Here is a 19,611-nt window from a genome sequence, read left to right as displayed (position 1 = left end):
GTCTGTCTGTCAGCTCCCTCTGCCCTCCTGGGACTCCTGCAGCTGAGCAGGGAGTGAGGGCAAGATGCTGATGTAGAACAGGGCTGAGCAACAACTGATGAAACCACGTCTTTCCAAGTCACAGGCTGCCTCAGCTCAAAGGAAGTGGGGTCACCTATCCCAGCCCTTTCATCTACCAGATGGGAAAGTTAGGACCTAAAGAGAAGAGCCAGTGGGAAAAGAGCTAGATTGGAACTAGAATGAGAGCAGAGCTGGATTCACACTAGGACCCCAATTTCCTTGTCTGACCTTTCCTCTCTCCCCGTCCTGAGTCTGCTCTGAACCACCCGGTACCAGCAAGAGCCACAGGACTCAGCCGGAACTGGAGCAGGGAGACGCAGACCAGGTTGCCCTCCAGACGAGGACACGTCAACCCAGGCTGGCTTTGCTGTCCCCTCCAGCGGTCTCATGACTGCCTAAGCTACATAGACTTTCATCAGGGAAGCTGGCCCCCTGCCCACTCTGCAGATGGGCCCACCCAACTCCCTCCACTGAGGCTGCCTCCCCTCCACTCAAGACGTACACAGCCTCCCATGACCTCATCGCTTTCTCAGACACCAGCACCCCTCCTGTCTAGCGCTCTGCCTCTGTCTGTTACTAAATCTTCCCCAACCTGGGGCGGCGGTGAGTCTCAGGTCGGAGAATGCAGTCTGGCATTCTGAAGGCATGTCACAGTCTGAGCAGGAAGGGATCATGTGTAGGTACGTGCCAGGGAGGAGGGGAACACAAGCATGTGGGGACACTTAGAACTGAAGAGGCCTGTTCCAGATTAGAAACATTCCTGCAACTTTGAGAAGCTTCTCCCTCCAAGGGAATTCCTGACGGAATGGAGCTGCCTATCCCAAGCCAGACCTCATGCATGTGAGGCTGAACTGAGCCCTCATTTCTGACAGCTACTGCTTCTGTCTCCATCCTCCACCTGGAGGAGGGGATGCTCAGGGCTGCAGAATAACCGAGGCCGGAACTCAGAGCTCATCAAGTCCTTGGAGAGAAGCTGGCCCAGGGGTTTCCAGATATTTGCTCTTCTCTCCAGACCCCACCACTGAGTAGTTTGAGGAACTTTGGGGCTCCACAGAAGCCAGCTTGATAAAACGGGCTTCTAGTTGAAACGTCAGACTACAGATGGGGAACCTGAGGCCTAGGGAGGGGAGACTCGCCCAGGGTCTCAGAGTAGGTGGGGTAATCTGTCCACCAGGGGGACAGGAGCCTTCCGAGTTCCGCTGCAGACTTGAGACACTTTGGCAACTGTTTACAACAGCAGCTCTGAGGGGAACAGGCCTGGGGACTGAGTCATAAGACAAACGTACACCAGGCACATGCCAATATCACCTGCGAGAACAGAAAGTACTTTTACGAGCCTCCCGCTTGCTGCCGGACACATTCAAGTGCAGGTGATGAGAGGCTGGGTAAGGACTGTGGTGAGCAAAGGAAACATCACAAAGCTCCCTGGCCCCACTGCAGAGCCGTGAGGCAGCTCTGGGCAGGCGGGCAGGCGGGCAGGCGGGCAGCCAGCCAGCAAGCCAGCCAGCCAGCCAGCCAGCCAGGAGGAGCCTGGTATGACCACTGGATCAGGAACACGGGGCCAAGACACTGGAAACCAAAACCTGGGCCACTGTGAGGCTTCAGACTCTGCAGGATGCACATGTATGTCACACATGGAGGCATCAAGGTCCTTATATACACACGTACCCCCTCTAATCTTACTGGGAAGACTCAAAACTTGCAAAGGTATCTGGTACCCACTAGGGGGCAATGCCACGCTTCCTTAAGGCAAGGATGCACCTCTGAGGGCTGATGGCAGCAGGGTCTCTGTGTTGCCCACCCCCACAGGCAGCCCCATCAGAGGCCATTCTGCGGGCTCCGCCTCTTCTCAGCTTAGAACCTTGGCCAAGGGCTTGCCTGCTCTGAACCGCAGCGTGCTCCCCTCATGGCCACACCACTCACCTCACGGGGTCAGGCAAGGAGTAAATGACCCTGCACAGGGCCCAGCACACAGTAGGCATGGACTCAAAGTAAGAGGAAGGAGAGCAGAGGATCTTAAATACAGGAATCATCTTGTCAACTGAAATCCTATGTAGAAGTCCACTATATGAAAGACAAGTGTTGGTTCCCTGAGCCACCTGAGGCTTCTAGGTGGAGATATGGGGTCCTCAGGACAGCCTGAGATTCACAGAAGTAACTGAGGAGTCAGCTAGACCCGGGCACCGACGCCAGCTCATCACACCCCGCTGAGTGAACTTGGGAGGGGTCAAACCTCCTGTGAGCCTTGGTCCCTTCGTCCACCAGGTGCACACCGAGCTATCAGAACTGAACGCGACAATGCGTGTCAGGCCCCCCGCACGGCGCTGGTGAGGAGCAGGCCCCCAATAAAAGTCAGCAAACTTCCCTTCAAAACCAGAGGCACGAAGAACACACCAGCTTTCCTCATGAATCAGCAGATTCTCTGGGGCCTCCTGGGCTCATCAGGACGATGAAGTCACAGATTTGAGACTGGGGGGCTCACTTTTAAGCAACCTAGTAAAATGCTAACTCTGGCTGCCTCCCCTGGCGGCTCCCGTGCTCTTGAAAAATTAGCCTTAAAAGACCTGGCAGCACCAGGAAGCAATGCCTGTTCCTGCCTCACACGGAACTGGTACGTCTCATGAGACTGGGGCACGTCCCTGTCCCCTGCCCCAGAGGGGCTGTTCCACAGCCATCCTCAAGTCTTTTCAAACTGTGGCCTCGCTCTTGTGGGAAAGAAGCTCCTTCACAATGAACTCCATCAGCAACCTCTACAGGACGTGAAGCGGGGTTCAGACCCCCTTTCAGAGCCATGCCCACAGGCCCTTGTGAAGTTTAGGATGCCAGCGCTGTCCATCCTTGGTGAGGACCCATGCGCCTGCTGACGTGTAGCTTGAGGCTGGAGCACAGACAGTCTTCCCCTCCCCAGAGTGCCTCCTTGGGCAGGGGAAACCCTTATTCAAAGGAGCCCGTGAGTCTTTCCACGCATACTCTCCTGTTCCTCCCTGTCCTTCACCAGAAGATATATTTGGAGCAAAGAAGCACGTGGGAGACTGCAGAGGCAAGGCAGAATGATGAGGAAACAGTGCGCCTCTTCCACCCGCAATTCCTTCGGCTGCTTTTGAGCAGCATGAGTTTCCCCGGGGTGCTGGGCATTCCACAGTCCTGGGAAGCCACTGATGGAGAACAGAGGGGCGCAGCTTCTGCAAGGAAACAGACTGCAACAATCCAGCAGGGAGAGATGCTACCATTGGCCTGAGAAAATAGGAACGACTGGGTGGCTGTTGGGGTTTGCGGTACTAAGAAATCCATTTGCTAAAAGACTAAATTATGGTCAATTTACCCAGGCGAGGAAATTCATCTACCGAGGGAGATTCCACTGCTGAGATCTGAAACCTGAGTTTTTTTTTCTGAAAGCCACATTCACTAGAGAGAATGGAAATGCTCCCATCGATTAATGATCTTCAGACACTGCCAACTAATGATTTGGGGCTGGTCAAGGGACTGCCTCATTTCTTGCTACGCGCTCTGCCCTCACAATACACTTATGTTTCCACATGGTGGCTTGAATTTGCAGCCTACATGCTCCAGTTCAATGAAACACCAGTTGTAAGAGGTACAACACCTTCCTTGTCAAGTCCTTGGTCCGACCGCCTCTGCAGACCATCAGTGCTGCAACATGGTACAAAGCAGCCAAGTATTCACCAGGCTCAGCCAAATGGACAGAAACGACAAACAGCGACCAAAGCCATTAATGGGCACTATCACACATGTACACGTGGGCGTGCCCTCTCCCACCCTCCACAGGCCTACAACAGCATCTCGCATCTTCCCTTGCGCGGGACCAAGGAGACAAAGAAGCTCTCGGACAGCTGGCTGCTAGACTGGCTTCTGGATGTTCAACCGTGCACAACGTCTGCTGATCAGTGTGGGTGCTGGGAGTCCATGCACTGCTCAGGCTGCTCCAGGCTCAACAGTAAAACCGCCGCAAGACCCTATTTACCGCTAAGCCCCTGGCTTGGTTACTCTGGGCTGGATGAGAAGGGAAGAGTTGTACTTTCCAGCTGCTGCGCGGCAGGAGGGACCTAAGCCTCAGGGGCCCCAGGGTCACCCGTGAGGGGCCTGGTGGCAGGTGGTGAGTGCCACGGCCCCAGGGCTCAGACTTGGAAGTGGAGCCAGAGGCTGGACTCACATCCCAGATGCCTCAAGATTCACTTTTATGACCTTGGGCAAGTCATATATTCTCTTTCAGCCTCAATTTTCCTCTTTTGAAAGATAGAGACAAAAAAAAAAGTCTCTGTCCAGGTGCCAGGACTGAGGCAAGGCTTGAACCAAATAGCAGACATGAGAATATTTTGCAAACTGTGAAGTGATCCGCCCCAGTACACTTCCATTTCTTATGCGCTCACTATGCCGAGCACTTCTGATTATGTTTAACCCTTGCAACAACTCTGTGGCAGAGTATTATTACTAATCTCTTCTACCAATGAGGGCACTTTGGCACAGACAGGCTAAATGACTTGTCTGGGGTCACACAGCCAACAGTGGCCAAGCCAGGATTTGCAGCCAACCATGTCCTACACTGTGCTAGAGTGATGGCCTCACAGGTGAGAGGCTGTTACCCCATTTCAGGCAGATTTCTGAAGGAGGAGATAAAGACAACTCATCTGGTCACCAAAACAGTCCTCCCAACATTTTGTTTTTTTGAGGAAGATTAGCCTTGAGCTAACATCCACCACCAACCCTCCTCTTTTTGCTGAGGAAGATTAGCCCTGAGCTAACATCTGCGCCCATCTTCCTCTGTTCTATATGTGGGACGCCTGCCACAGCATGGCTTGATGAGCATGTGTAAGTCCGTGCCCAGGATCCGAACCAGCAAACCCTGGGCTGCCAAAGCAAGAGCATGTGAGCTTAACTGCTGTGCTACCAGGCCAGCCCCAACCATCCCCCCAACTTTGAGGAGGCCAGTGGTCAGTGTGCTCCTCACCTGGAGTCCTTCTCTGACGGCTTCCAGGAGATAGGGGATGATGGAGTAGTTCCACAAGTCAGTGAACCACACCCTGGAGCCATCCACGTCGATGGGGCACGACAGGAAGAGCCGGGGGCCTGGGGACCACAGTGAAAGTCAGTCAGAGCCGAAATGGGGGGTCAGGAGAAGCCAGTCTGCATCCCTCACAGCAGGGCCCCTGGATTTTCTAAGCAACAGGAGGAATACCAGCTGCGAGTGGAGGACACAGAGCAGGACGCCTGGGCTACCTAACACCACCCGGGACGTCTCTCCTCCAGGAAATCACCCAAAAGAGAGGAGAGGCTTTATGGAGAAAGGGGCTCATTGCAGTATCATGAATCCTGAAAACGGAAGCACACTCAATGTCGGAAAGAACAGAGATGGTTAAGGAAATGATGATTTGATTACCTTGCAGTCTTTAAAAAGAATTATAAAAAACAAGCATCCACACAGAATGCTCACGAGACAACACGAGATGAGAAAGAACAGCACATCCTGTGTGCACACCATGACTGAACTCATAAAACATGTATGTGCGTCTGCACAAGGACAGGAACAGAAGCTCAAACTAAAATGAGGACGCCAGGAGGGTGGGGTGATCAGTGACCCATTTTCCTCTGAACCCAAAGCTTCAGGCATGTTGATCAGATTTTATTTTGAAAGCAGAGCCAATCTGGCAGAGTTGTTTTCACCTGGGGGAGCCTTGGGATGGGGGCTCCTCACTGAGCTGGCAGTTTCTGCGTCAGCCCAGGCCAGCCACAACTCTCTGCTGCTGACCAGCACCAGTGCACCAGGCAGGGGAGAAGGGCAGAGACACAGCCCCCGAACTGAGTGACTGGCGGTCTGGGGCCTCTCTTGGGCCATCCCCCTGACCCCTTCTCTATCCGTATGGACAGTGCAGCAACAAGTTGACTTGTGCCTGCAAAGTGCTGTCCTGGTCAGGACCCTGAGGAGAGTGATCCGAGGAGGCCAGAGCTCCAGGAGCAGCATCCCCCCTCTGCCTCCCGCCCCACCTGCCTGCCAGCTGCCACCTGGCCTCCCACCTACCTATGGTGACGTCCGAGGAGCTGTGTGCCTCCAGGAAGCGGTTGAGGTGATGCCAGACCTTGGGAATCCAGTCGATGATTTTTACCAGCTCCACATTGCGCACCCGCCCACTGATCTCTGTTTCCATGAGCTTCCGCCTCAGGAACCGGCCAAGGAAACCCTTCACAGGCTCCGTGTGGTTGGCACAGAGCACCCACCTGGAGGAAGCCGGGAATGCTTTTCAATGATGATGATGGGGATGAAAATGGTGGGCAACCTCTCAAATCAAAGCAGACGGGAACTGGAAGGTATGTATGCTAATCCTAAAGCTGGACTCACCATGTGCCAACACTATTCTGAACACTGCACAGACATTAACTCCTGATTCCTCATGGCAACCCTGTGACATAAATATGATCGCCACCCCCATTTTACAGATAGAAGCACTGAGGCACAGACAGGTTATGTAACTTGTCCAAGATCAAACAGCCAGTTAACAGAAGAGCTTAGAACCAAGATAGTCCAGCTCCAGAGCCTGAGCTCTAACCACTGGGCTAACTGCCTCTTGTGCTTGCGCCAGGCCCTGTACTGGGCCACAGAGCTCTAACAAGAACTAAGACACAGTCTCTGGTCCCCAAGACCTCAGAGTCTAGTGGAAGAAGCAGACCAGCAAGCAGAGAAATGAGACATGACAAAGCCTGGGCAGTTGGGGAAGGCTCCTCAGAGGAGGGGACGTCTGAGCTGAGACTAGAGGGGAGCGATGGAGCAGCCACATAAGGAAAGGCAGGAGCAGGGGCTGCGGGGGATGGGGGGTGGGTGGGTGCAGAGCAATTGGCAGCAATTGAGCAGGCAGGAGAAATAGCGTGGAGTGTTTGGGGAAACCGCCAGAGCGTCAGTGTAACCAGAGTTTAGACTTGACCTGCCAACCCAAGGAGCCTGGATTTCATTCTGGAGGCCACTGAAGGACTGGAAGCATGAAGGTGTTACGGTCATAGCTGAATTCTAGAATACTCACGCTGGCTGCCACCGGCACAGAGGATGGCCTGCATGCGGGCCAAGCTGCAGGCAGGCAGAGTGGTGAGAAAATGATTGCAGCAGTGTGCTGGGAGGTGATGTGGCAGTGAACAAGGACGAAGGAGGAGAAAGGAGGACTTGAGGGATATTCAGGAGAAGGCATGGACAAGGCTGGGACAGCATGCATGCAGAGATAGCACGATGTAGCCTGCATGATCCCAGTGGCCTGGAGGAGTTGACATTTCCCTGATAATTACAATTCAGGTCCACTTTCAGTAGCTCTCCCTCAGAGGTGCCTGCAGAGTGGCCAGTGAAAATGACAGGGGATCCCACCCCAGGAAATGGCTTCTCACCCTCATCTAAGGGCCCAGGCGGGAGAGGAGGAGTGGAGGAGTCAGCCGGGAATCAGGGCAGAGCAAAGGGCATTTAGTGATGGCCAGGCAAGTGGCCACACAACTTAGCAAGACAGTGTTGCACAGTCTTTCCCACACCCAGCAGTGGGACAGCCCCAGCCCCATGCTGGCCCAGAGGGCTCACAGCAGCTGGAGCGCAGAGGCCCGGAGAACCAGCCTCATGGGGAGGTTCATAAGCAAGAGCTTTCATGGCTGGGGTTCACTTGGAACAGAGAAATGCGCCATTGGTGATGAGCAGGGCAGGCAAGCGAGCCTCCAGGCCCTGCCCAAGGCTGCCTCCTCAACACTGCCTCCCCAGGACTCAGAAACCTGGGTTCAAGTCTCAGCTCTGCCAGTGACCGGCTGTGTGACCTCACAAGAGTCACTTAATTCTCCCAGCCTCAGTCTCCCATTTGTAAGCTGAGAACGATACGTTTACCTACTTGAGGCTGTTGTGAGAATTAAATGAGCTAAGCTGGGAAAAAAGCTCAGCACAATGCCTGGGATATAACAGGCGCCAACAAGTGACCCCTCACCTGAAGTTGTGATGAAGCTGCAGGTTGGGAGTGGACGAGGTAGCCTGGTTCATCGTGCCGATGATGTACGGGCTGTGGGGAAATGAGGGAAGAGACACTGTGAGTCTCAGCTACGCTCGAGAAGGCGCTCACAGACGCCCGGGGAGTCTGTGTGGCCGGGTAGACGCCGGCTGCCTGCCCCCGCTGATGCCGACCCTGCCATGGGTGTGCACAGCTCCCCACGCAGCACTGGTCCCATAGCAGCCGTTCTCCCGGGGCCAGGGGGTCCAGAGTCTGCCCTTACCATTTGTGGTCCTTGCAGTTGAGCAGCCCGTTGAAGACCTCGCCCAGGGAGCCGACGTGATGCAGGTTGTCCAGGATGATGACAAGGGGCACGTCCACAGCGTTGTTCTCGCTGGCGCACTGGTCGGCGAGGTTGGACAGGTACTGGCGCAATTCCTGTGGGGCCAAGGGAAGAACAAGCGAGTGAACGCACCCCGATGAAGATGAACATGCTGAGCCGCCAATGTAGGAGGAAAGGCCGTTCCGGAGGCCATGTGGGGAACACGTGCTGAGTGACCACCTGCTACAGGGCATCAGTTTGGGTCTCAGGAGATGCGAGGTGGGCAGGGGTCAGAAGGCCTGGGTCCTGCTTCCTGGCATTCACCGGATAATAGAAAACCTTCAGCCTGGGCAAGAGCACAGTAGGCACGGTTCTATATCCCTGCTGTGCCACTTCTCTACAAGTGTTGTCACTTTTCTTGATATTTCTTATTATGCCAACCTCCCAATAGGCTCCCTGGGCAGGCACCTTATACATCTCTGGACTTCCAGAGCATGTGCCTGAGAGCAGTTTACACGGCAGCTCAGGATGAATTAACATAGCAAAGGACCTCCCCCCGCCAACGCACACACACAAACACACATACAAGCACAGCTGATGAGTGCTGGGCGGCAGACAACCAACAGTACAGGGGAGAGAGGTCGACATGCACGGGGGGCCTCGCAGGGTCTGGTTGGAAGGGTAAGCTTTGAATTTAACTGTGAAGAACAGGTGGGGATTGGCTGGAGCTGGAGCCAGAATGCAGCCCAGGGTGGCTGGGTTATGGATGCGTGTCAGGAAAGGAAGAGGAAGAATAATGATGCAATCGGGGACAGGCTGAAACGGTGAGTTAAGGGCTGGCCAGGGAACCCAGAATGACTGCCCGATGATCTCATCGTCACGCAACCAGCATGGCTCAGCCCAGGCACACTCTGAGGGCCTTATGCAGACGAACCTCTGCAGCCCACAGTGACCCTCTGTGGTGGGTACTGTGACCACCTCCATTTCACAGGTGGGGAAGCTGAGGCACAAACTCAGGTGAGTGGCCTGAGATGGCACAGAGGGTGAGCAGTGGGGCTGGACCCAGATGTGCCGCCTGCCCCAGCACATGTTCCTCGCCACACCAGACTGTCCTGCACGCCAGGCTGGTTGCTCAGAGGGCAACCTTTCCTCCGCTTCCTACGAACACACACACCCGGGCCTCCCAGTAAGTCAAAATGTGACTTGCTAGCATAGAAAATGCCCAACTTCTAGTAATTTCTCCTTCTTTTAACTCCTTTCCATTCTGGGTTCTTGGCCTCGGACACCTGACAAGGACAGGACTCGTGGCTTCTGAGCCCGGGAGCCTGCCTCCCTTCCTCAGGCCTGCGGGGTGCGGTGGAGGAGCTGTGCTCTGCACAAGGGGGACCGACCAGGAGAGTGAGCAGGGGCTGGAATCTCACCTGGAGTCCTTCTCTCCCTGGTCCCAGAAGAGAGGGAGCCTCCCTTAGCTTCCTCACCCAGAGGCTCTGACCGCTTCTCTCTAGTCCCGCCCCTACACCAGTCACTTGGGGACCTAGTGAATGACACAGACTCCTGCTCCCCACCCCCCAACCTGTTGAACTAGATCATCAGGGAATGGGAATCAGCATCTTCAAACACACCAGGTGATTCTGAAGGGGGAGGAGTCATTGCAATCCACCGTGACTGCGCAGGGCCAGCCAGAGCAGGTCATCCATCAACTCCCACCACGTGAACAGCACACAGGTCTGAGGAAACACTTCACAACCCTCGGCCGGGACTAGGTCAGACTGTCCAAACTTTCCATCACTCCCTGTGAAGCACGATCGAGCCCACTGGCAGGCTCTGGAGTCCAAGACTTAGATTGGAGCTCTGGCCCATGGCACAGGACCATTTGCCTCAAGTCTCAGTCTCCCCCTCTGTAAAATGGGATAGTGGCAACGACTCTCTTGGAGGTAGAGCTGTGAGGCGGCCGATTTGCTGCTCACAGGGCAAGCAGTCTATAAATGCAAGCTGCTGTTATTATTATTATTTCTCACAAAAGGAGGTTTCATTTTGGAAAAACAATAGCATCCAGCAGGCTCATGAAAAATTCTTGGTAAATTGAAATGGCACATCTGAGGTGATCCTAAGGAACTCCTAGCACTGAGCATCATGCCCAGCTCATGGCGGGAGGCAAGAAATGGACTAGATTGACTTACAGATGGAACTTCTTGCCAGGCAGCTTTGGGTCAAAGCTGTCCTTTCTGCTATGCCCTTCCTGAGCTCCTTCGCTGGGCTTTTAAAGACACCAGCGGAGAGCATGTGGGAAATGCTGCTTTCCCATCAGGGCGGTGGCGGCATCAACAGTTCCGAAAGGCAGCAGCTGCCCAGTGGCCTCCTCACCTTGCTGGACTTGTGGTCCACGTTGAAGGTGGCGATGACCCCGTCCGTCAGCTCCCGGCCCTCCCGAAGCACCAGGTACTCCGACAGCCGGTTGGCCAGGTAGGTCTTCCCGGTGCCGCTGGGGCCGGACAGGATGATGCGCCGGTGCTCCACCAGCAGGGACACGTAGCGCTGCAGGATGGGCTTGGGGATCAGGGACTCGAACACCAGCGCGTCCAGGCTGTTTTCCGCGAGCCCTGTGTCAGAGAGATGGGGGCGTTGGAAGCCCGTGGAAAGGGGAGCCATCTGTGCCTGACTAGGACAGCCAAAACCGGAGGCCACCCTTTCCTCGGAGCCTGCCGACCTGGGACCCCTGCCCACCAGGTGCACCGGAGGCTGAGAGCAAACTGCCGCTGCTCCCACGCATCAGCACCATGTGCTCTGGCCCCCGGCTTGGCTGGCTCTCCCAGACTCTGATTCACCTCTCCCATCTGGGCCCTCGGGCCTTGTCTGTCCTCTGCTGAATCCCTAAGACTCTGGGTGCCGGCTTTCTGTCTGGAGTCACCTTAGATGGTGTTCGCTCAAACCAAAGGTGAACCTTCCAGGTGCCCCGGCTGCCCACTCTCAGATGTACCATGAAGGTATCAACACTTTATCTTTAGAGAGAGGAAGAACGCAAGGTGAGGCCATCTGATTTGGGATGTGAGTACTGTTAGACTTGGAGCCTCAACAATATCGAGGAAACACCTTCCCCCTTCTCGCCCGGACCAACTTCACTGTCACGGCTGTGGGCTTTCAAAGAGCTGTTTTCTTGATAGCATTCCCCAGAAAAGAGCCATCCAGGGTTACACGTCCAGAACCTAAGGTAACTCTGTTAAAAACTCATCTCAAGAAAACCAGTACAGGTAGGTAAAAAATAAATTGGAGAGTGTTCATTCTGTTTTATAAGAACATCTTTCTTCCATATAATTATTTTCTGCAAACAGACCCACCTAATGCATTTATATGCTTGTTTCTGATCCGCCCCTCCCACACCCCAAGCAAGAATAGCTCCTAAATGCAGTGACTGTTCCAGAATGACCATGATGAAGGTTCTCAAATGACTTTTCTTCCGGACACAGGCCTGAGACCTTCCTCTACTGGGCTCGATACGGCCTACACAGCTCAAACTGTGATGCAAAGCATGGAGCACTGGGTCTCACGTCTAACTTAATAGCAGCACCAGGGCAAACACTAAAGCACCTCTCTCTGCATATCTGTTGCCATTTCTGTCTTTTGCCATAAGACCCCCTGGAGTGACTGATTTGCGGACGACCTCACTTCGGAGCACGTGGTCACACCCCATCCCCCAGGACCACTGAAGTGAATCATCTGCAGCTCGCGGATCTCTTTCCGCTCAGAATCTTGAGTGGTTTTAGTGCCTTGAAAGCCTAAGTTCCAAGCCCTATAGGACAAGAGAAGAGTTAGGTATCACTTAAAAATAAACCCACGCTGATCCCTCGAGATGGTAAAACAACGCCATGTGCTGAGAGAGCAGCAGATGAGGCTCCGTGATGGGGTGGCCTGCTCCAGCAGAGGCAGATAATCTCGTCCCTGTTTCCACAGAGGGCTGGGGTGGTCTCAGCGACAGGGCACTCCTTGTACCCCTCGGTGCTTGTGATGCCCACCTGTAAGTGACAAGGCACGCTTGCCAGCGTGGAGGCAATGCAGTCTGAGTCAATGATGTATAAGGCCCTCCTCAAAGGCTTCTCGGAGTAGAGAGTCGTTTCAATGTGCCTGGTACCCCTTCCTCCTCCCCCTCGTAGGAAAATTCTTTCTTACGGGCAGCTCATTCCAGGTGGCTCCAGTGGGGCTGACCCAGCACCTTCACCCACCCCCTGGGTAGGCTTGTGACCAGGCTGGGCCAAAGCCTCTTCCTGGTCCCAATGACTGATTCAGCGATGAGCATTTGACTTGCGGTGGGCCAGAATCACCTCTAAGAATTCTCTGTCGCACTTTTCCAGAAAGATATTCTCTTTCTTGTAGGTTCCTAAGCTGGAAAGACGGCTGAGGGCTACCAGGGCCCCTTCATCAGCCATGTGCAGAGAGCTCAAGGACAAGCAAGCAGTGCTGAGCAAGGCTGATGGGCCTGGTCCTGATGGCACGGGTGGAGCGCCTGGAGTCAGCTGGGTTTGGAGCGTCTTCCTGGATCTTCCAGGTACGTGAGCCTTTACACCTCCTTTTTCGCTAACGCTTGTTTTGAGTAGGTTTCTGTCACTTGCAGCCCGAGGCCACAACCATGGAATTGCACTTGCCAGCAGGATAAAGCTATGTGTGAGGCTCGAGCAGTAACGGATGCCCACCACGAGGCCTCGATTCCTACTGATGAGGAACGTAGTGGTGCTTCTGGAAAACCTACCAACCAGGAAACAAAATCTGCATCCAAAAAGCCCCAAACGGCACTGTAAACCACAGTCAAGACCAGTGCCTCCAGGGGAAACGGGACGACGGGAAGGGCGAGCCCAGCACAGTGTTTATTAGTCCGTCCTTCAGGTGGTTCAGAAAATACAGGAAAAGGGGGTTTGCAGGCAAATACATTTGTGTCAGACTGGATTAAACAGCCTTTTTAATGGCAGGAGTTACAACAGCAAAGGTCAGAGCCGTTAGCACACCAGTACACTTCTGTCATCCTGCCCCCAAACCCAAATGGGGATCATGATGCAGTTTCCCAGACTTATTTGGCCATGAAACTTTTTTCCCCCCACAATATACTTTGTGGGCCTAGAGCTCCATGGGACACACTGTGGCCTGGGGTTTAACTCTGGGCAATGAGGCAATGGAAGCTCCTGCAGCCTCGTGCGTGGGCAGGGGCCTCAGCGGCTTCATCGAACTCCTCCAAACCCACAGCAAATCGTGGTTTTCCCCGCTGTGGAATGGGAGCATGTCCAAGGCCTCCTGGCAAGAAGAGTTCACTGGTACTGGTAGAGCCCCATGTCGACAGGGTTATTAAGATTCCATCATCTCAGAGTCATAAGGTTAATGGGACCTGCTGTTATATAATTTTAGCAATCAACTAAAATTATTTGTTTCCGACGGTGGTTGCAAAAGCTAAAGACTGTTCAGCTTGCTTAGATAAGAATAACTGGTGCAAGGGAAAACAAACAATCCACAACCATATGCACAAACAAAACCGTGGCCACGGCTTCCTATGCCAAGTCCCCAAACAGAGACCGCCATTTCTGGGAGCTCCCGCCTCTGTAAGCGCCGGGTTACCTTTGACGGTCACAGAGATGGTGGTGTTCTCTCCAACCAGGTAGCCACAGGGAAGCAGCTCAGGGGTCTCAGAGGCGGTGCTGCGCCAGATCTCCCCAATGCTGTAGCCCAGGACGCTGTCGGAGTTCAGCCCGAGCTGACTCACCGGGTCGACGTGAATGATGTATTCCTGGAAAAAATAAAAGCAAGACCCCATCAAAGATGTGGCCAAAAATCTGCCCATGACTCATGTTTTCATTGGGTGATTTACGATCATCTTCTCTTCCTTCCCAGCTGACGCCTGAGTTGAAATTGAGCTGTGGAACGAGGGGAAGAAGAGCTGACTTCCTATGGGGATGATGCCCGAGCATCACAGCCCTCTTAAAATACAGATTTATTTGGTTAGCCAGGAGGGGAACCCTAATAAGACTGTGAACGTTTAGTCTGGATGAACCCAGCATGGAAAGTTAGGCTGCTTTTTCTAAGTTCGACTGAAGTCCTGAAGATATCGGGTCTGTGAATGCTGCCGGAGAATTCATGAAGAAGTAATTCTGGGGGCCAGCCCGGTGGTGCAGCAGTTATGTTTGCATGTTCCGCTTCAGCAGCCTGGGGGGTTTGATGGTTTGGATCCCGGGTGCAGACCTACCCACTGCTTGTCAAGCCATGCAGTGGCAGGCGTCCCACATATAAAGTAGAGGAAGATGGGCACAGATGCTAGCTCAGGGCCAGTCTTCCTCAGCAAAAAGAGGAGGATTGGCAGCAGATGTTAGCTCAGGGCTAATCTTCCTCAAAAAAAAAAAAAAAGAAAAGAAGTAATTCTGACAAGAGATCTCTCCACTAGCCCCTTCTTTTGGCTCAAAGACCATACTGATGACAAAGGGAGCAAAATCTAGAGCTGCCAGAAAAAAGCACCTCTTGATCTTTCAACAGGAAACGTATGTTTAACTTGGAAAGTGTTCCCTCCTAGGTGAATGACCCACAGGTCTAAGGTCAGTGAACTTGGGACGAAAGTCTGTGGGCTCTGAGGTGGCTGGATAATGACTGAGGTGGAGACCCATAACAAGCTTCTACCTTTAATGGTCTCATTGCCTCACCTGTGATGCCCCACAGGCTCTTTTCAGCCCAAACTATTGTCTTTCTGAGCCTAGGACGCTGACTGCCCATCAGCAAACGTGAGGTTTTGGCCTGGGCGGCAGGACTGGTCTGCCCTGAGCCATTCACATCTCTTGCCTAGTCACATTTCTACAGATGGGCCTGTCAAGATGGTGACAGATCTTTGGTCAAAGAACAGAATTTTCTCTGTGTGAAGCCACCTGAGTCTAGATGTTAGAAAGAGACTAAAGTGTACTAGTCAAACCAGGTTTTGAAGTCAGACCAGCTCAACTAGACCAATATGGTCCAGTTCTAGATCCATGACTGTAGGCAAGTGACCCAACCTGAGCCTCACTTTCCTCACCTTTAAATGGGAAAATAACAGGATCTTCCTCATAGGCCTGGAAATAAACTGGGGTGATGTAAGAAAAGAGCTTAGCATGGTCTCTAGCACAAAAAATTTGGGCTATTACTACTCCAGGGATATGATTAATGAACACTGATGGTTATTGACTGACTTCAGGTCAATAGAAAAAAAATGTACCAAAAGCTTCTTTCAAACCACCTTGTGTTTCAGGTTCAACTCGGTACCTCTAAGTTATTTTTCCTGTGGGAACATTCACTCCAATGATGTCATTAGAACAACTAGAAAAATAACTATGCCAACATCCTTGACACTGGCCATTAATCAGATTATTTTAATTTTTTTGGTGAGGAAGATTCACCCTTAGCTAACACCTGTGCCAATCTTCCTCTACTTTTCGTATGTGTGTCGCCGCCACAGCATGGCTTGATGAGTGGTACAGGTCCACGTCTGGGATCCGAACCCATGAATCCCAGGCCGCTGAAGTGGAGCACACCAAACTTAACCACTAAGCCACTGGGCCAGCCCCTGATCAGATTATTAATGTCATTTGTAGCACAAATCACAGACTCTGCAGTGTTAGCAAGGATGTCAGGCAAATTGGATCAAATCCCCCCACAATCAAGGATGGAATTCTGATTTCTTAGCCCCAGCCACAGAGCACACATTCCAAAGCATATTCAATAAACACATTCTGAGGCGAAGGGAGAATCTGGACATTAGCAGGTCACAGTGAGAGGCTGAAATAAATGATCAAGGCTGGGGCAATGACTCTCGCTGGCTGGCCAACCACTGCCAAGGGCAGATGGGAACAGACTGGCCAATCACCAGTCTGTACTTACCATCTTCCTTCTGTTCCCTTGAGGGCTGGGGGAAGAGTCCCGGCAACATAAGGATGTGGGCAAACGCCTGAGAAGTGGTCCAGTTCAGGACTCAAACCGCCCTCTCCCTCCCCAAGTCCAGGCCCCCCTTCGGGTGTATTGCCGTAGCCATCTTCTTGAAACACTTACTTTGAAAAGCCGTCTAACCACCCCATCGAGCACATCCCACTTCGTCTTGCCACTAACTCCAATGCAGCCAATAAGAAAGAGGTGTGGTCTGGAATCCTAAGGGTAAGGAAATGTATGCAGGTGAAAAACAAGTGGATCTTTTATGACAGTTTAGAAGGACTCAGAATGTCCTAGAACTCCACCAATGGTTTGAGGGGGGAATTAAAGTCCTGTCGTCTTAACACCAGGTATCACTTAGATTGAATGCAACAGTTTTAAAGCCTTTCTCTGCTCTACCACTAACACAGCAAGCTGTGGATCAGGAAGAGAGGGCCTCTTCTCTGGAATCTAGAACCTTCTACTCAGTGTGTACCTCATATAGTGCATAGATCACACAACCCTTGCCTGGAATGCTCTCCCCTCTCCCGTCTGCCATCTTTCCCTTTCCAAACCTTACAAACTCACCTCTTCCAGGCAGCCTTCAATGATTAACCACCAGGCTCAGAGCTCACACTGCTTCAGTAGATCTGTACACAACTTACATAATGATATATTCTGTACTTGCTAATTTTTTAGGTGCTTCTGTCTTGTTTGAATATCAAGTTTATGTCCTTGCTAGACCTTAAACTCTTTCAAGGATAAAAAAATGTTTTAAATTTTTTCTTCCTTTTTGTTTCTTGTTTGTTGCTTTTTGTTTAATTAAAAGTTAAAACATGCTTAATTCAGAAAACTAGTGAAACTCCAGGAAGTTCACAAAAAATAATGTTTTTCTACTCCTCTGCCCACAGGGCTCTGCATAGTGAGGGTTAACTGATCACACTGATTAAAGAAAAGCTAATAGAACATTCCATTCTGATGGGTTTTTAATATCTGACATGCTGCTAAGGATACAGAATTAGGAGAGTGGGGGTGGGGTGAGGAGGGGTGTCTCTGGCAGGTAAGCAACATCAGCAGCAAGAAGAGCACCAGTCGTGCAGTGAGCTGATCTGGCCGCATCACCTGCCCTGTAGCCTTAGGTAAGCGATGTTTGGGTCTTGGGTCTCTCAATTGTGAAATGGAAATGATAACATCTGGTCAACCAAGCTCATCTGGCTGCTGTGGTGATCCAGTAAAATACAATTTTTGAAAGTGACTCACAGACTTTTGTAAAAATGTAAGATCTATCTGTTTGTGCTGATGATCACTAGATAAAACGCATTCACAGGGATCACTGACATTAATTATGAGAATGTTCTAGGAATGGATTTCCCCTTTGATAGTCCATCACTCTACTAGCAAAGCTCTAAAAACAGAGCTATTTTTTGGACCCTTCTAGGCTAGATGATGCTAAAACCCCTGGCAGCTCCAAAATTCTGGGCCTGCCCCCTCCAGGGAGACTAGAGAGCCACCCACAGAGTGGGAACCCCCGGCAGAGAAAAGAACAGCTGCAGATGCTGTGTTTTGGTGGGCACCACGGGATCCCTAGCTGCCCAAGACTACAACAGCATGTCGGCGAGAATATTGAGAAATAAATAAAAAGCTCAAGGGGACTTGAAATAGTGACTCATGAGGTCTTGAGTCTCACTTCTCTGACAGATGGTCATTCACAGCATCATTTGGATTTAATCAACAACTAAAAATCAACCTTAATTGTCAACCCCCACCTCGACCCCAAAGTAGTCTCTGGTGGGGATACGGCCTCTAGCCTCTGGTAGACGAAGAAACCATCAGGTAACTCGGGTCCCCAGCCTTGAGGAATCAGGATGCTCCTCCCCACCCCCCGCTTCAATTGTAGCCCGCTATGTGACCCCGGGCTTGGCCTCCTCCATCTCTCAGCATCTCCTTCGTTGGCAGCCTCTGACGACTGGATAAAACTGGTGCTCTTGGTCAGTTTATTTCTGTATCTTCCTCGCTAAATGTGCTTAGCGGCCTTTGAAGTGCTTTGGGAATATATTAAATTCAGAAAAGCCATTTCTGACTGACGTTAGTGTTTAGACGGTTACATGACAGTGCAACGTGGGGCCACTTTAGTACCCCTTATCAGACTTTCCGAGCGGGGGCTGGGGTGGAGGGCAGTTTGCTCACTTCGATTGTGTCAAAATGCTCCTGGGGGTGACGGTTAGTCAGGAAAGCGTTAGTAGTATGACCAGACCACCTGAGGCGCTGAGGTGGTTCGGTCTGACGATGAAATCACTACGCTAGGCAGTTCTAGCTGGGGAGGGGACAGGCCGAGCAGGGAAAGGATCCAACTAACCTCCTTCCACTTCATTTCCTCCTGAAAGCTGACAACTATCTTAACATGCCTGCCTCCTTCCTTCCGAGCCGAGCATTCACCAGTGTCATCCAGCAACATGTCTGCGAATGGAAAACATCAACAGCCTTAGGCACAGGGGACAGCAAAGCCGGCTTCCTGACACCCCCGCTGCTCACTGGCACAGCAGCGGGACAAACCAGGTGTCGGGGTGCGGGGGAAGTGGGGTGGGGAAGGGGAGAGGGCAGAATGGCGAGTGCAACCACAGAAACCAACGGTGGACCAACCAAGGAGCCAGCGGGCTGACGATGCACCTTGCTAGATGGAAGTGCAAGGGAGACTCAACCAAAACGAGAGCAAACAGCAGCATCATGGATAAGAAATCAAAGCGCCAGCCTCAGTATGCTCACAAAGAAAACCTGGATCACGTTTGCTAATGACTGTGCCCGCCTGGAGTCCATCCCAAAGGCAGGAAGGTCATGGACCAAGCCATTGCCCCAGTAGGGATCTGCCACTACGGGGTTGGTTGGCAGCATTCAGCTTGCAGGTCAGCCTCTTGAAATGGATCAAACAGAACTCAGCGTGGTGGGTGAGGGGAATCCAAGCTCATGGCTTGGAGAATTTGGGGCGCTGGAGCAAAGCATGACAGCAGTCTAACGGCTGGGCTCATGTTGGTAGCAGACGCACACGCAGACACACTCGCACACCCCAAGTGCACACACGCCTGTTGCCTCTGCATTTGGTCTGTTTGTCTGCTTGTCTCGGGGCTCTCGCTTGGAGCGCGAAGTGCCAGACGAGGGCCCTGACCTGCCCCAGCCCTGTGATGGACTCACCCAGGCTGGTCGACTCTGTGAGGTTGAGGCTGTGCTGGGAGAGGCCCATGGACTGCCTCGGGGAGGCAGAGAGGGACACCTGGGAGGGTGCCCGGCTGCAGCCACTGCCTTGAGACTCCGACTTCAGCCGGTCATTCTCCGCTTTCAGCTTCTCTATTTCACTCTGCGAAGAGTAAGGGAGACGCCCCCTTA

The 19,611-nt window shown here is 52.5% G+C and overlaps 1 protein-coding gene across 21 annotated transcripts in view; it reads right to left on the bottom strand.

Moving 5' to 3' along the window:
* The window catches only part of NAV2 (neuron navigator 2), a 706,640-nt gene that overhangs the window by 7,723 nt on the left and 679,306 nt on the right, over positions 1-19,611 (bottom strand). For 20 of the 21 annotated variants that reach the window (XM_070624490.1, XM_070624493.1, XM_070624495.1 and 17 more), the window contains 9 exons: positions 19,420-19,582; positions 18,590-18,690; positions 16,378-16,473; positions 13,933-14,101; positions 10,702-10,937; positions 8,299-8,453; positions 8,016-8,087; positions 6,095-6,291; positions 5,027-5,145 (listed from right to left, as the gene is read on the bottom strand). In XM_070624490.1, the coding sequence (XP_070480591.1) occupies positions 5,027-5,145; positions 6,095-6,291; positions 8,016-8,087; positions 8,299-8,453; positions 10,702-10,937; positions 13,933-14,101; positions 16,378-16,473; positions 18,590-18,690; positions 19,420-19,582 (1,308 nt within the window). The remainder of the gene's footprint in view (positions 1-5,026; positions 5,146-6,094; positions 6,292-8,015; positions 8,088-8,298; positions 8,454-10,701; positions 10,938-13,932; positions 14,102-16,377; positions 16,474-18,589; positions 18,691-19,419; positions 19,583-19,611) is intronic. The other variant, XR_011541254.1, reaches the window with a different exon arrangement.

Source organism: Equus przewalskii, chromosome 6 (assembly GCF_037783145.1).
Source record: "Equus przewalskii isolate Varuska chromosome 6, EquPr2, whole genome shotgun sequence".
Classification (NCBI taxonomy): Eukaryota; Metazoa; Chordata; class Mammalia; order Perissodactyla; family Equidae; genus Equus; species Equus przewalskii.
Note: the sequence above shows the minus strand (reverse complement) of the source record. Positions and strands in the feature narration are given on the sequence as shown.